The sequence below is a fragment of the Nicotiana tomentosiformis genome, chromosome 12, assembly GCF_000390325.3.
Source record: "Nicotiana tomentosiformis chromosome 12, ASM39032v3, whole genome shotgun sequence".
Taxonomy (NCBI): Eukaryota; Viridiplantae; Streptophyta; class Magnoliopsida; order Solanales; family Solanaceae; genus Nicotiana; species Nicotiana tomentosiformis.
The window spans coordinates 88,065,138-88,081,176 of record NC_090823.1 but is presented as its reverse complement, the minus strand read 5'-3'; the positions used below and the strand labels follow the sequence as shown (position 1 = coordinate 88,081,176).

Below are 16,039 nucleotides of genomic sequence, written 5' to 3'. Positions count from 1 at the left end.
GTTCTGAGGTTGTGAAATCCCGAATTACGTATTAGGTGATTGGTGTTGAGGTGACGCATGTTCTATGTGACGGGCATGTAGGCGTGTACCGTAAAAATTGTGACTTGGTCGATTCCATGGAACTGAACAGTTGTTAAATCTTGTTGTTACCCGTATTTTCACCATGTGCTAGATCTATTAAGCTGTTAGTCATGTTAGGAACTCTACTTAGGCCATATGATGGTATTATTGGGACCCACAATGGTCGTTCTTTGCTATAGAACTAATTGCTTAATCTGTCAATTTGTACTCAATCACAGTTATAACTTGCATATTATGTCTGTACATGTTATATCATATCATCATTGTGGGTTGATGATCATGATCACTGAGAGCCCGAGAGACTGGAGATTTTATTGACTGAGTGGGGTTGAGGGCCTATTATGAGTGATATTTATAGGATCGGACTGCATGCCGCAGCAAGCTTTATTGATTAAAGCTAGGATTTAGCTTATTATAGCACTTAGGCTGGATCGGCCCCTCCGAAGTCTTCATACCCAAAGTGGGCGCAATGCTAGCAGGCATGACATTTGGGCTGGATCTGCCCCGTTTACTTGCATTTGGGCTGGATCTTCCCTGTTTTATTTGCATGTGGGCTGGATCTGCCCTGTTATGTGTTATGTTTTGTCGTGAAATCTCAATGTATGTCTAAGTTCTTGTTGAAAGCATGTCTAAATTTCTTCTTGTACCTTCACTTGTAGAATATAAATATCTGAGATATCATTGTTATATTTTCGGTAACTTTCCGTACTATTAAATGTTGAAAGTGGGCCGTAATAATTGGACTTGTCACTACTTTCAGTCCAAAGGTTAGATTTTGTTAATTATTGAGTTGGTTGTACTCACGCTACACCTTGCACCTCGTGTGCAAATCCAGGTGCTTCCAATTTTGGCGGTTGTTGATTTGTAGAGGCCAAACTTTCGGAGATCATCGAGGTAGCTGCTTGGCGTTCGCAGACATTGACTCTTGTCCCTTATCTTTCAGTTTATTTATTCCGTTTTACTTCCAGATAGTGTACTGGACCTTGGTAATTAGTAGATGCTCATGTACTGAGTGACACCACGATTTTGGGAAGAATTATTTATTGAATTGTGATTTCCTATCTTGTTTTAAGAGATTTTCCTTTATTTAAACTGTTTTAGTACCTTTCAAAGATTTAAAGTGTTGGAAATGTTTGAATAGTCAGCTTGCCTAGTACCATGATAGGCGCCATTACGACGGGTTGGTTTAGGGTCGTGACAAGTTGGTATCATAGCCTAGGATACATATGTTTCACGAGTCATGAGCATGTTTAGTAGAGTCTTGCGGATCGGTACAGAGATGTATATACTTATCTTCGAGAGGTTGCAGAACCCTTAGAATACTGCACATTCTTATATTCTTAGCGTGCTGACTTGTTGATTTCGGTAACTAAACTTTTGTATTTTATTCTCTCACAGATGGTGAGAACACGTGCTACTGGATAGGATGGACAGCCACCAGTACCACCAGCTAGGGCCACGAGAGGCTGAGGTCGTAGTAGGGGCCGCAGTAGGAGCATAGGTGCAGCTCGTACAATAGCTAGAGCAGCACCTACAGATCCACCAGTTGCTCCAGCTCAGGAGCATGTTCCAGATGTGGTTAAGCTAGTGGGGCCATCTTAGGCACCAGTTGTGCCCATTGTGATTCCAGGCCTTCCGGAGGCTTTGGCTAAAATTTTGATGGTGTGCACTAGCCTTGCTCATGCAGTTTCTATTCAGACCGCGCCAACAACTTCTCAGGTTAGGAGAGGTACTCAAACTCCGCCTCCCATACTCCAGAGTAGGAGATGCAAGGACTTTAGACGCTGGGGGTATTGCCAGCCCAGTCGGTTGCAGCTGCTTAGGCCTTGGTGGGTCCCGTTATGACTGATGATGAGCAAATGAGACTTGATAGGTTTGTGAGGCTCCAACCTCCATCATTTAGTGGGGTTGAGTCTGAGGATGCCCATGACTTCTTGGATATGCGATATCGGATTCATTGCACGGCGGGTATTTTGGAGACCAGTGGGGTTTCATTCACAACTTTTCAGTTTACTGGGGCTGCCTTCAGATGGTGGGAGGCCTATGAGAGGAGCAGGACTGTCGGTGCTACACCACTATCATGGTGTGAGTTCTCCATTCTCTTCTTGGAGAAGTTTGTGCCACCGACCCGTAAGGAGGAGCTACGTAGGAAGTTTGAGCAGCTATGCCAAGACAGCCTATCTGTGATCCAGTATGAGATGAGATTTTCAGAGTTGGCTCATCACGTAGTTTGCTTGGTTCCCATAGAGAGGGAGAGGATTAGGAGGTTCATTGGTAGCCTCACCTATTAGTTGCATTTTTCTATGACTCGGGAAAGTGTATCTGGTGTCCATTTCACTGAGGTGGTTGATATTGCTCAGCGATTAGATATGGTCCGTAGTTAGGACCGTGAGGAGAGGGAGGCAAGGAGGCCTCATGGATCGAGTGATTTCGTCGGTGTTCCTTCTGGGCATCAGTTCTCCCACAACAGGGATCGTCCTTATAGGCCCGCTCAGATGGCTCGTCTAGTTCACCGTAGTGCATCATCTAGCCATGGTTCATACAGTGCTCGTCAGAGTCAATCATCTCTCAGTGCCTTTCCAGCTTAAAGTTTGTCCTGTGCTCCTTCAGTTCAGGGTTCATCTTCACCGGGTGCTTCTAGCGGGTATTCTAGTTCTTGGGGTCCGCCTTAGTACTTGCCGCCATTTTCAGAGAGGGATTGTTTTGAGTGTGGAGATTTGGGTCACATAAAGAGATATTGCCCCCGCCTTTCGGGAGGTCCAACTTAGTAGAAGAGTCATACTACGACTTCAGCTCCTGTTACTTCACACCAGTCCAGCCAGCTCAGGGTGGGGCTTAGTTAGCTAGGGGTTGCCCAAGAGGGGGAGGCCAATCAAGTGGTGGTCAAGCCCGATTCTATGTTATTCCTGCCAGGCCAAACATTGTTGCTTCAGATGTAGTGATCACAAGTATTATCTCAGTACGCCACATGGATTCTTCTGTATTATTTGACCTTAGTTCCACTTATTCGTATGTATCATTGTATTTTTCTCATTATCTAGATATTCCCCATGAGTCCTTAGTTTCATCTGTTCATGTATCTATGCCAGTAGGCGACACCATTGTTGTGGACCGTGTATATCAGTCGTGTGTAGTGACTATTGGGGGATTATAGACTAGAGTTGATCTCTTATTTCTTAGTATGGTTGATTCGACTTGATCTTGGGTATGGATTGGTTGTCTCCATGTCATGCTCATTCTAGATTATCACGCTAAGACCGTGATGTTGGTAATGCCGGGGTTGCCAATGATTGAGTGGAGAGGATCTCTAGACTATGTTCCTAGTAGAGTATTTTCATATTTAAAGGTCCAGCGGATGGTTGGGAAGGGTTGTTTATCTTATTTGGCCTTTGTGAGGGATATTGGTGTTGATACTCCTACTATTGATTTCTGTTGCAGTGGTGCGAGACTTTTCGGATATGTTTCCTACAGACCTGCCGGGCATGCCGCCCGACAAGGATATTGACTTTGGTATTGACTTGGTGCCGGACACTCAACCCATTTCTATTCCTCTGTATCGTATGGAACCAGCTGAGTTGAAGGAATTTAAAGAGTAGCTTCAGAAACTTCCTGATAAGGTGTTTATTAGGCCTAGTGTGTCGCCTCGGGGTGCACCGATTCTGTTTGTGAAGAAGAAGGATGGTACTATGTGGATGTGCATCACCTATAGGCAGTTGAACCAAGTTACAATCAAAAAAAAGTATCCTTTGTCACGCACTAATGATCTATTTGACCAGCTTTAGGGAGCGAGGGTGTTCTCTAAGATTGACTTGAGGTCTGGGTATCACCAGCTGAAGATTCAGTACTCGTATATTCTAAAGACAATATTCAGAACCCGTTATGGTCATTATGAGTTCCTTGTGATGTCTTTTGGGCTGACCAACGCCCCAACAACATTCATATATCTGATGAACAGTATATTTCAGCCTTATTTCGACTCGTTTCTCATAGTATTCATTGATGATATCCTGGTGTACTCTTGTAGCCAGGAAGAGCATGCCCAGCATTTGAGGATTGTGTTGCAGCGGTTGAGGGAGGAGAACTTTATGCCAAGTTCTCCAAATGTGAGTTTTGGCTTAGTTCAGAGGTGTTCTTAGGGCACGTGGTGTCCAGTGAGGGGATTTAGGTGGATCCAAAGAAGATAGAGGTAGTTCAGAGTTGGCCCAGACCGTCCTCAGCCACTAAGATTTGAAGCTTTCTCGGCTTGGCCAGTTATTATCGTCGTTTCGTAGAGGGTTTCTCGTCTATTGCATCGCCTTTGACCAAATTAACCCATAAGGGTGCTCCTTTCAGGTGGTCGGACGAGTGTGAGGAGAGCTTCAAGAAGCTCAAGACTGCCTTGACCACAGATCCAGTTCTAGTTTTTCCTTCAGCTTCAGGCTTTTATACAGTGTATTGTGATGCTTCTTAGATCGGTATTGAGTGTGTCTTGATTCAAGGAGGTAGAGTGATTGCTTATACTTCGTGTCAGTTGAAGACTCATGAGAAGAACTACCATATTCATGATTTGGAGTTGGATGCCATCATTCATGCATTGAAAATTTGGAGGCATTATATCTACGGTGTGTCTTGTGAGGTATTTACGGATCATCGAAGTCTTCAGCACTTGTTCAAACAAAAGGATCTAAATTTGAGGTAGCAGATTGTAATGACCTGGCTGGTCGCTTTGAGATTTATTACCCCGTTCCCCCATTTACTACTCATTTTGTACTTTATAGCTGTTATGTGACTTGTCGGGGTAGTCGGTTCGGGTCCGGTGAGATTTCAGAATGAAATGAGACACTTAGTCTCAAGGATGAAAGCTTAAGTTGAAATGATTGATCGGATGTTGATCTTTGACTAAACTACTCCAGAACGGAGTTTTGATGGTTCTGTTAGCTCCGTTAGCTGATTTTGGACTTAGGAGCGTATCCGGATTATGATTTGGAGATCCGTAGTGGAGTTAGGCTTGAAATGGCAAAAGTTATAATTTTTAAAAAATTTGACCGGGAGTGGACTTTACGATATCGGGGTTGGATTCTTATTCCCGAAGTTGGAGTAGGTCCGTAATGTCAAATATAACTTGTGTGCAAATTTTGGGGTAAATCGGATGTGTTTTGATAGGTTTCAGCATCATTTCTAGAAATTGGAAGTTTAAAATTCATTAGGGTTGAATCTATGTGCGATTCGTATTTTTGATGTTGTTCGAGGTGATTTGAGGGCTCGACTAAGTTCATATCGTGTTTTAGGACTCGTTGGTATGTTTGGTTGGGGTTCCGGGGGCCTCAGGTTGGTTTCAGATGGTTAACGGATAAAAAATGAGACTTAGTGCATTGCTGAAGCTGGAGCTATTCTGGTGTGATCGCACCTGCGAGGGGTTGGCCGCAAATGCGGCTAGGTTTACACATAAGCTGAGATGGGCTGGCCTGGGCAGGGCGCAGGTGCGAGGGGTGAACCACATCTGCGAGTCTGCATGTGTGAGCGAGGCTCCGCATATGCGGAGTTGAGGGAGAGGCCTATTTCCATAGAAGTGGATGGAAGGCCGCAGAAGCAACTCCGCAGGTACGGAACCTGGAGCACAGATGCGGGCCTGGGGGATTTGAGTGATTTTTGCAGAAGCGGTTCCGCAGGTGCGGATATTTGGTTGCAGGTTCGAAAGGCTTGGGTAGAATATTTAAAACCCAGGGTTCACGATTTTGGCTTCATTTTAACATTTCAAGCACGGTTTAGGCGATTTTTGAGAGGATATTTGAGGGGATTCTTGAGGTAAGTCCCTTGTGCTCATTGTTTATCAATAATATTGCTTCCCCATTGATTAACCCACCTAGTTGGTATGTATTTAAGGTGTAAATTGGGAGTTTGAGGCTAGGGATTTGGGGAGTTTGATTTGGGGATTTGGGTGACGATTTGCCGTCGGATTTTGATAAATTTGGTATGGATAGACTCGTGATTGAATGGACTTTCGGGTTTTGTGATTTTTATCAAATTTCGAGACATGGTCCCGAGGGGCCGGCTTTTGAGTCGATTTTAGACTTTTGATTAATACCTTAGCATTTTCTTATCGAGTTGATTCCTTTAGCCCGTATTATTTATATCGCATTGTTTATAGCTAGATTCAAGGCATTCTGAGGCTTTTTCGCGAGGCAAGGGTGTATTGGAGTAGAGATTTGCTCAGATTGAGGTAAGTAATAGTTCTAAATTTGGTTCTGATTGTACGAACCCCGTATTACGTGTCATGCATTTGGTTTTGAGGTGACGCACATGCTAGGTGACGGGCGTGTGGGCGTGCACCGTAGAAATTATGACTTGGTCAAATTTCGTAGTACCGTGTAGTTGTTTAATCTGTTGTTATTTGTACATTCTCCATGTAAAACAAAATTGAATCACAAATCATTTTATAAATATTTTGATGTTTAGACTATGTGTTGGCACTATAGGGACCCATAGAGGTCGTGTACAAGTTGAATTATCTACTAAATTGTTATTTTGTTCTCAGTCACAGTTTTACCCGTTTATTATATCTCAGTCTCTATTGTTCCTTGCTGATACATTATATCATTTCTGTTGGGGCTGACTTTCATGACTACTAAGACCCCGAGAGACTGGAGAGATTTATGACTGAGTAAGGCCGAGGGCCTGATTGTGAGATAGTAATACTCTAGCATGTGAGTTGTCCGCACGGAGCCATATATTATACTGTAGCACGTGAGTTTTTCATGCAGATCCAGATATTATATTACAACACGTGAGTTGTCATGCAACACGCGAGCTGTCCGTGCCGATTGTAGCGCTTGGGCTGAAGGAGTCCCTCCGGAGTCTGCACACACTCCTAATGAGCGCAAGTACCTACTGAGTGCGAGTGTTGGGTGCTGAGTGAATGGGAGGGCTGAGTGACTGTGGCCCTGAGAGGATGTATTTGATTTCATTATTGTTGCACTTAGCTGCCATGTATCACTGTTTTAAAATTTTCTGAAAGATATTACACTCTGTTTCACTTAAACTTGTCATGGAATAACTGTTTGACCTAATTTATCGAACTTGAGAGCATGCCTACTTTTCTATGTGGAAATCACTGTAATTAAACTATAACTGTGAAGCTCCTCACTACTTTCAGTTCTTTATTTAGTCTTGTTACTTACTGAGTTGGTTGTACTCACCCTACACCCTGTACCTTGTGTGCAGACCCGGGTGCATCCGGTCACGGCAGTTGCTGAGTTGTGGAGTTCGAATTCTTGGAGACTATCGAGGTAGCTGCCTGGCGTCTCGCAGACCTTGTTTCTCCTTCCCTATCTTTCCACTTATTGTATTTAGTTTCAGATTATTATAGACAGTATCTTACGGACTTGTGATGTATTGATGCTCAAGTACTCAGTGACACCGCGATGTTGGGAATTTCCGCGTTGTATGTTGGGTTTTCTGTCCCGTTTATGAAATATTATATTACCTAAACTACTTAAATTCATTTTCTGTTAAAAGTGTTGGAAATATTTTAAATATAGGCTTGCCTAGTACCACGATAGGCGCCATCACGACATGTTAGGATTTTGGGTCGTGACAAGTTGGTATTAGAGCCTAGGTTACATATGTCTCACGAGTCATGAGCAGGTTAGTATAGTCTTGCGAAACGGTATGGAGACGTCTGTACTTATCTTTGAGAGGTTGTTGAACCCTTAGGAAATTTCACATTCTTGTATTCTTATCGTGCGGATTTATTGGTTCCGGTAACTAAAACTTCTGTATTCTATTCTCTCACAGACGGTGAGTACGCGTACTACCAAACAGGATGGACAACCACCAGTACCACCAGTTAGGGCTACGAGAGGCCGAGGTCACGGTAGGGGTCGCGATAGGGGCAGAGGTGCAGCCCGTACAACAACTAGGTCAGCACTTGCAGATCCACCAGTTGCTCTAGCTCGGGAGCAGGTTCCAGATGTGGTTGAGCCAGTGGGGCCAGCTTAGGCACCTACTTTACCCATTGTGATTCTAGGCCTTCAAGAGGCTTTCGCCCAGATATTGATAGTTTGCACTGGGCTTACTCAGGTGGTATCGGCTCAGGCCGTGCCAACCACTTCTCATGCCAGGGGAGGTACTCATACCCCCGCTGCATGTGCACCAAAGCAAGAGATATAGGGACTTCAGACACCATAGGTACTACCAGCCCAGACGGTTGCAGTTGCTCAGGCACCGGTGGTCCCCGTTATGGATGATGATGAGCAAAGGAGACTTGAGAGGTTTGGGAGGCTTCGGCCTCCATCATGTGGCAGTGCTGAGTTAGAGGATGCCCAGGCCTTCTTGGACAAGTGATAGTGGATGCTTCGTACATCAGGTATTCTAGAGACCAGTGGGGTCTCGTTCACTACTTTTCAGTTTTTTAGGGCTGCCTTCAGATGGTGGGAGGCTTATGAGAGGCACAAGCCGATTGGTGCAGCATAACTTACATGGAAGGAGTTCTCCGTTCTATTCTTGGAGAAGTTCATGCCGCAGTCTCATAGGGAGGAGCTATGCAGACAGTTTGAGCAGCTTCGACAGGATGGCATGTCTGTGACCCAGTACGAAATGAGGTTTTCTAAGTTAGCTCACCATGCAATTTGGTTGGTTTCCACTGATAGGGAGAGTATCACGAGGTTCATTGATAGACTCATGTATCGGTTGTGGTTTCTTATGACTTGGGAGAGGGAATCTGGTGCCACTTTTGATGAGGTGGTTGACATTACTCGGCAGATAGAGATGGTCCGTAGCCAGGAGCGTAGTGAGAGGGAGGCCAAGAGGCCTCGAGGTTTGGGCAGTTTCAGTGGTGTACCTTCTGGGGGTAGTCCTACAATAGTAGGGGTTGTCCTTATAGGCCCGCTCAGATGACTCGTCCAGCTCATCGTGGCGCAGCAGATACCCACGGTTCTTATAGTGTTCACTTAGGCTAGTCTTCATTCAGTGCACTACCAGTGCAGAGTTCTCACCATGCCTCGTCTGCTCAGGTTTCTACAGGTAGTTCCTCGGGTTATCAGGAGAAGCCATTCCGTCAGAGAAGGGGTTGTTTTGAGTGCGAAGACTTTGGTCATATCAAGAGGGATTGCCCTAGGTTGTTGATTTGATCTCCACAGCAGAGTTCTCGGCCTATGGCACCGGCACTAACAGTTACACCACTCACTCAACCAGATCGGGGTGGGGCCCAGGCAGCTAGAGGTCGCTCTAGAGGGGGAGGCCGATCAGGTAGCGGTCATGCCCGATTCTATGCTATCCCTTCCAGACCAGATATTGTTGCCTCCGATGAAGTGATCACATGTATTGTCTCAGTATGCCACAGGGATGCCTCTGCGTTATTTGACCCTGGTTCCACTTATTCGTATGTATCATCATATTTTGCTCATTATCTGGATATTCCTCATGAGTCCTTAGTTTCATCTGTTCGTGTATCTACACTAGTGGGTGATACTATTATTATGGACCATGTATATTGGTCGTGTGTAGTGACTATTGGGGGATTGGAGACTAGAGCTGATCTCTTATTGCTTAGTATGGTGGACTTCGATGTAATCTTAGGTATGTATTGGTTGTCTCTATGTCATGTTGTTCTGGATTGTCATGCTAAGACCGTGACATTGGCGATGCCGGGATTGCCAATGATCGAGTGGAGAGGTTCTCTAGAATATGTTCCTAGCAGAGTGATTTCATATTTGAAGGCCTAGTGGATGGTTGGGAAGGGTTGTTTATATTATTTGGCCTTTGTGAGGGATGTTGATGCTGATACTGTTGCTATTGATTATGTTCCGGTGGTGCGAGATTTTCTGGATGTGTTTCCTGCAGACCTGTCGGGCATGCCGCCCGACATTGATATTGATTTTGGTATTGACTTGCTGCCGGGAACTCAACCCGCTTATATTCCACCATATCGTATGACACCATCTGAGTTGAAGGAATTAAAGGAGCAGCTTCAGGAACTCCTTGATAAGGGGTTTATCAGGCCTAGTGTATCACCTTGGGGTGCACCGGTTTTGTTTGTGAAGAAAAATGATGGTACCATACGGATATGCATTGATTATACACCTTCCCTGTTATGTGTTAAGTTTTGTTGTGAAATCTGAAAGTATGTCTAAGTTCTTGTTGAAAGCATGTCTAAATTTCTTGTACCTTCACTTGTAGAATATAAGTATCTGAGATATCATTGTTATATTTTCTGTAACTTTCCGTACTATTAAATGTTGAAAGTGGACCGTAATAATTGGACTTGTCACTACTTTCAGTCCAAACGTTTATATTTGTTACTTATTGAGTTGGTTGTACTCACGCTACACCTTACACCTCGTGCGCAGATCCAGGTGCTTCTGGTTTTGGCGGTTGTTGATTTGTAGAGGCTAGACTTTCGGAGATCATCGAGGTAGTTGCTTGGCGTTTGCAGACCTTGACTCTCCTCCCTTATCTTTCAGTTTATTTATTCTATTTTAATTCCAAACAGTATACTAGACCTTGTTAATTAGTAGATGCTCATGTACTCAGTGACACCATGGTTTTGGGTAGAATTATTTAATGAATTGTGATTTCCTATCCTGTTTTAAGAGATTTTCCTTTATTTAAACTGTTTTAGTACCTTTCAAAGATTTAAAGTGTTGGAAATGTCTGAATAGTCGGCTTGCCTAGTACCATGATAGGCGCCATCACGACGGGTTGGTTTAGGTTCATGACAACATCAAAGATATAGTGACTCACAAGAGGAGATCGACTGAATTCGAGACAGTCGCACATATTGAGGAGTGCAATTTGAGGGTCCAAAACAAGCTCCCTCAAAAGCTTAAGGACCTTGGAAGCTTCACCATCCTTGTGCGAATTAGTAGTATTGATGCGGCCCGTGCTTTTTGTGATTTGGGAGTGAGCATAAATCAGATGCCCTTGTCCTTGTTCAAGCAATTGGGTATGGGAGCTCCAAGACCAACCACTATGATGCTGCAAATAGCTTATAGATCCATAACTTACCTTGAAGGAGTGATTGAAGATGTGTTACTGCAAATTGGGAAATTCATCTTCCTAGCGGACTTCATTATCCTAGATTATGAGGCTGATGAACAAGTTCCAATCATATTAGGACGACCTCTCTTGGATACAGATGATGCAATTATTAAAGTGAGAGAGGGAAAATTGATTATGAGGGTGGACAACGAGGAAGCAGTTTTCAATGTCTACAAGGCGATCCAACTTCCCCGCCATTATGAGGAGCTCCCTATTATATTTGTTGTGGAGGTGGTTGAGCTACTTATAGACACGAGTGCATATCTAGACGATTCTCAAGAGAAAGCACTCATATTGTTCGATAGTTGGAGATTGATGACGAGGTTGAGGAGATGATACATATAGTAGATGCATCATGTGTCTACATGCATGGATTAAATCCCTTTGAGCCCCTAAATAGGCCAAGTGGGCCTCCACCAAAGTCGTTGACTGAAGAGGCTCCAAAATTGGAATTTAAACCCTTGCCCCTTCACCTTCAATATGCTTATTTAGGTTTCTCTGACACTTTACCTTTTATTGTTTCTTCTGTCTTATCTAAATTGCAGGAAGAAAGGTTGTTAAGAGTGTTGCGTGATCATAAGCGAGAAATTGGGTGGACGATGTCTGACATTAGAGGCATTAGTCCGGCCTTCTGCATGCATAAAATCCTCATGGAGGAAGGACACAAACCAAGTGTAGAGCACCAACGCTGCCTAAATCCAATCATGAAAGAGGTGGTAAGAAAAGAAGTGATTAAGTAGCTTGATGCATGTATTGTATTTCCAATCTCTGATAACAAATAGGTAAGCCCCATCCAATGTATACCTAAAAGGGGGTGATGACTGTAGTGGCTAATGAAAATAATGAATTGATTCCTACAAGAACTTTGACTGGATGGAGAATTTGTATAGATTATAGAAAATTAAATAATGCCACCCGGAAGGACCACTTTCCCCTCCCCTTAATTGGCCAAATGCTTATTAGATTAGCTGGACAGGAATACTATTGTTTCCTAGATGGATATTCGGGGTATAATCAGATTGCTATTGCCACACAGGTCTAAGAGAAGACTACATTTACATGTCCCTATGGTACGTATGCATTCAAGATAATGCTTTTTGGTCTTTGTAATGCACCTGCAACTTTTCAAAGGTGCATGATGGCTATTTTTACTGACATGATTGAAAGATTTATATAAGTGCTCATGGATGATTTTTCTGTGTTTAGGTATTCTTTTGATTATTGTTTAATGAACCTTGATAAAGTGCTTGCTAGGTGTGAAGAGACAAACTTGGTGCTAAACTGGGAGAAATGTCATTTTATGGTATGAGAAGGTATAGTCTTGGGGCACAAGGTGTCAAAAAATGATTTACAGGTGGACAAAGAAAAGATGGAGGCGATTGAAAAATTGCCCCCACCAACATCCATCAAGGGCATTCACAATTTCTTGGCCCATGCAGGTTTTTATCGTCGTTTCATTAAAGATTGTTCAAAAATTCTTCTCCTCTGTGCAGGCTTCTTGAGAAAGATATCCCCTTCAAATTTGATGATGTTTGTCTAAAAGTATTTGAGGAGCTGAAAAAAAGATTGGTGATTGCGCCAATTATCATTACCTCGGATTGGGCGCATCCATTTCAGTTGATGTGCGATGCGAGTGATATCGCAATCAGAGCTATTTTGGGGCAAAGGAGGGATAAAAATTTTCACTCCATTTTTTACGCGAGCAAAACTCTGAATCCAGCCCAGATGAACTACACTATTACTGAAAAAGAGTTACTTGCACTGATGTGGGCGTTTGACAAGTTCAGATCCTATCTAGTGGGAACCAAAGTAATCGTCTACATAGATCACTTAGCTATAAGGAATTTGTTTGAAAAGAGAGATGTCAAACCAAGGCTGATTCGATGGGTTCTCCTCTTGCAAGAATTTGACTTAGAGATCCGAGATAGAAAAGGAACAGAGAATCAAGTGGCTGATCACTTGTCCAGATTAGAAAATCGAAACCATGTAGCTGATGGGGGTTCGATCAAGGAAACCTTTCCAGATGAGCAGTTATTGGTTGTTACCTCGAGTGCAGCCCTGTGGTATGCAGACTATGTGAATTTTATTGCAAGTGGGGTGATGCCACCAGAATTGACACCTGATAATAGAAGAAGATTTCTACATGATGTGAGGCTCTATTTGTGGGATCAACCATTCCTATATAAGCAGTGCGCAGATCAGTTGGTACGAAGGTGTTTTCCTGAGGAGGAGATGAATGCAATATTGCATCACTGTCACGCTTCTCCATATGGAGGTCATCACGGTGGGGATAAAACTGCCCAAAAAGTGTTGCAATCAGGTTTCTTTTGGCCAAAATTGTTTAAGGATACACACGCCTTTGTTAAAAAGTGTGACAGGTACCAAAGAACCAAAATAATCACGAAGAAGTACGGGATGCCTTTGCAAAATATTCTGGCAGTAGAGATCTTTGATATTTGGGGGATTGATTACATGGGACCGTTCCCATACTCTAATGGGCGCAGATATATCTTCTTGGCAGTCAAATATGTGTCTAAGTGGGTGGAGGCCGTTGCTCTTCCTACTAATGACACAAAGGTAGTGGTAAACCTTATAAAAAAGCACATCTATACACGCTTTGGGACTCCAAGAGTTCTTATAAGTGACGGAGGAACTCACTTCTGTAACAAGTTGTTGAAAAACATTCTAGCAAAGTATGGATTTAAGCACAAGGTTGCCATCGCCTATCATCCCCAAATAAGTGGTCAGGTAGAAGTGTTAAATAGAGAGGTAAATCAAATTCTGGAGAAAACGGTAAGCGAAAATAGGAAGGACTGGGCCGGAAAGCTTGATGATGCATTATGGGCATATTGAACTGCATACAAGACCCCCATAGGAACATCTTCGTATAAGATGGTTTAAGGGAAGGAGTGCCACTTGCCCGTCGAGCTTAAACACAAAGCATATTAGGCGATTAAAAAGCTAAATACAGATATAAGCTTAGTCGACGAGAAGAGGTTATTACAGATCAACGAGCTTTATGAGTTTCTATTACACGCATATAAAAATGCCAAATTGAATAAAGAAAAGACCAAGAGGTGGCATAATATGAACATCCAACATTGCGAGTTTGAGCCAGGTCAAGAAGTTCTCTTGTTTAATTCGAGGTTGAAGTTTTTCCCCTAAAATCTTAAGTCTCGATGGGCGGGTCCTTTCGAAGTGGTTAGTGTGAAGTCTCATAAAGCGGTGGAGTTGCGTGACACGAGTTCAAGTGGTATTTTATTGGTAAATGGGCAGAGAGTAAAACATTATTGGGGTGGTGACATTGCACGTCACAAGACCTCGATGGACTTAGCTGGTGCTTGAAAAATATGTTGCGTTGTGTCGCGACGTTAAATCAAGCGCTTGTTGGGAGGCAACCCAATTTTTAATGCTTTCGTAGCTTAGCTTTTTGTTTTTTTTAAAGTTAGAGTAGACTAGATTTTTGTTTTCTTTGTAGTTATAGAAACCATAGGTAGGAATGGTGTGGGGTGTGTATAATGGATGTATTAAGTGTTCGGGTAGGGGGAATGTTTATATAAAATAAAATATTTTTCGGCGAACTAGCGCCCAGGCCAGTGTCCCACATTGCCTGGGGCGCACTTTCCAGTATTTTCATAGCCCCCAACTCTAGGCTTAGCACGACGATTTGGGCTGGGGGTTACCAGGTAAGGTAATAATTGTTTTTTCTTTTTCGTTGTCTTTCGACCCAACACCCATTAACCAGACCCAACTACCCCACCTATACTCACATACTAACCCATTCCCCCATCTAAATTAAAATAACTCTAACCCAAAACCCTACTCTCTCTCCCCCCGTTACTCTCTAATGCACCCCTCTGCCCGCCTCTATCTCTCTCTCTCTCTCTCTCTACTTCTCCAGTGTTGCTTGTGTGTTTTCTTCTCAAATTCAAAGGTATGTTTATTCATCCCCTTATTCTTTTGTATTTTGTGAAGTTTGTTTTGTGTTGTAATAACCCCTCCCCCTTATCAAACGAACCCCAATGCCCTAGGTCTCTTTGACCTATTATGTTGCTATGGTGGGTGGCTCTAATATGCACGAAATTGGTTGCAAAAAAGAAAATTGGTTGTGAAGTAGTAAACTATAATTTTCTATACTTAATTTAAAATTTTGAGGGCCACCTTGTTCCACCATTATTGAAAAAAAAGAGAAACAAATTTGATGCCCACAATGTGTTTGCTAAAATTCTTAAAAGAGTGAATTGAACACCTGTGAAGTCTGAGTAGCCGAGTGTAGTTGTATATGATGTTGGGCCAAGTGTGGGGTGTTTGGGGGTGGTTTACCTAATCCGAAGCTCGTGTTCCATGTCATCATATCATAATCACACTACCTACACCTTGTCTCATGTGTAATGTATCTTGTAGATTCTTCTTAGAAGTAGTTAGTGTACAATACTAGTTGTAGTAATTTAGACTCCAGCATTGCTTGCTTGCACTATGGCTAAGTCATGTCCATATTCGGCTACTTGAATTGTGTGGCATGGGGAAGTCTTGAGTACCTATCGCATTATGGTGCAACTTTTGTGCACTTTGAACCACTATTGTGAGTAGATTATATATAGCCTTCGGTTTTAAGTGTGGGGCCATCTTTGCCTCTCACGATGACCTTGGGTGAACTTCTTGATTCATTCTCATATTCGTGCTTATCCTGTGTAGGTTGCTATGGCTCGTGATAGTGTCTCCAAAGGAAAAGTAGTGGGAAAGTCCTCCATTACTGCACCCCCCCCCCCAAAGAAATGCCAACAGGGCGAAGGTTCTTCCCGGCAAGCTAAGGGAAAGCAGGTCGCTAGCGGGTCGAAGAAGGAACCATCGGGACCAAGGCCTCATTTGGATCTAGTTCGTGATGATGCCATCCAATGGCATGGGGACTTTGTGTCGTATGGGAGATACGTCTCCGAAATGG

At 43.3% G+C, this 16,039-nt stretch overlaps 2 protein-coding genes across 2 annotated transcripts; both read left to right on the top strand.

Moving 5' to 3' along the window:
- The first annotated feature begins 1,922 nt into the window (after positions 1 to 1,922).
- LOC138902991 (uncharacterized) lies at positions 1,923 to 2,372 on the top strand. The gene has a single exon (XM_070190899.1). It carries the CDS (start codon positions 1,923 to 1,925, stop codon positions 2,370 to 2,372), a length of 450 nt encoding a protein of 149 aa, XP_070047000.1.
- An 8,602-nt stretch (positions 2,373 to 10,974) lies between these two features.
- LOC138902990 (uncharacterized) lies at positions 10,975 to 11,433 on the top strand. The gene has a single exon (XM_070190898.1). The coding sequence runs from the start codon at positions 10,975 to 10,977 to the stop codon at positions 11,431 to 11,433; it is 459 nt and encodes a 152-aa protein (XP_070046999.1).
- The last annotated feature ends 4,606 nt before the right edge of the window (positions 11,434 to 16,039 follow it).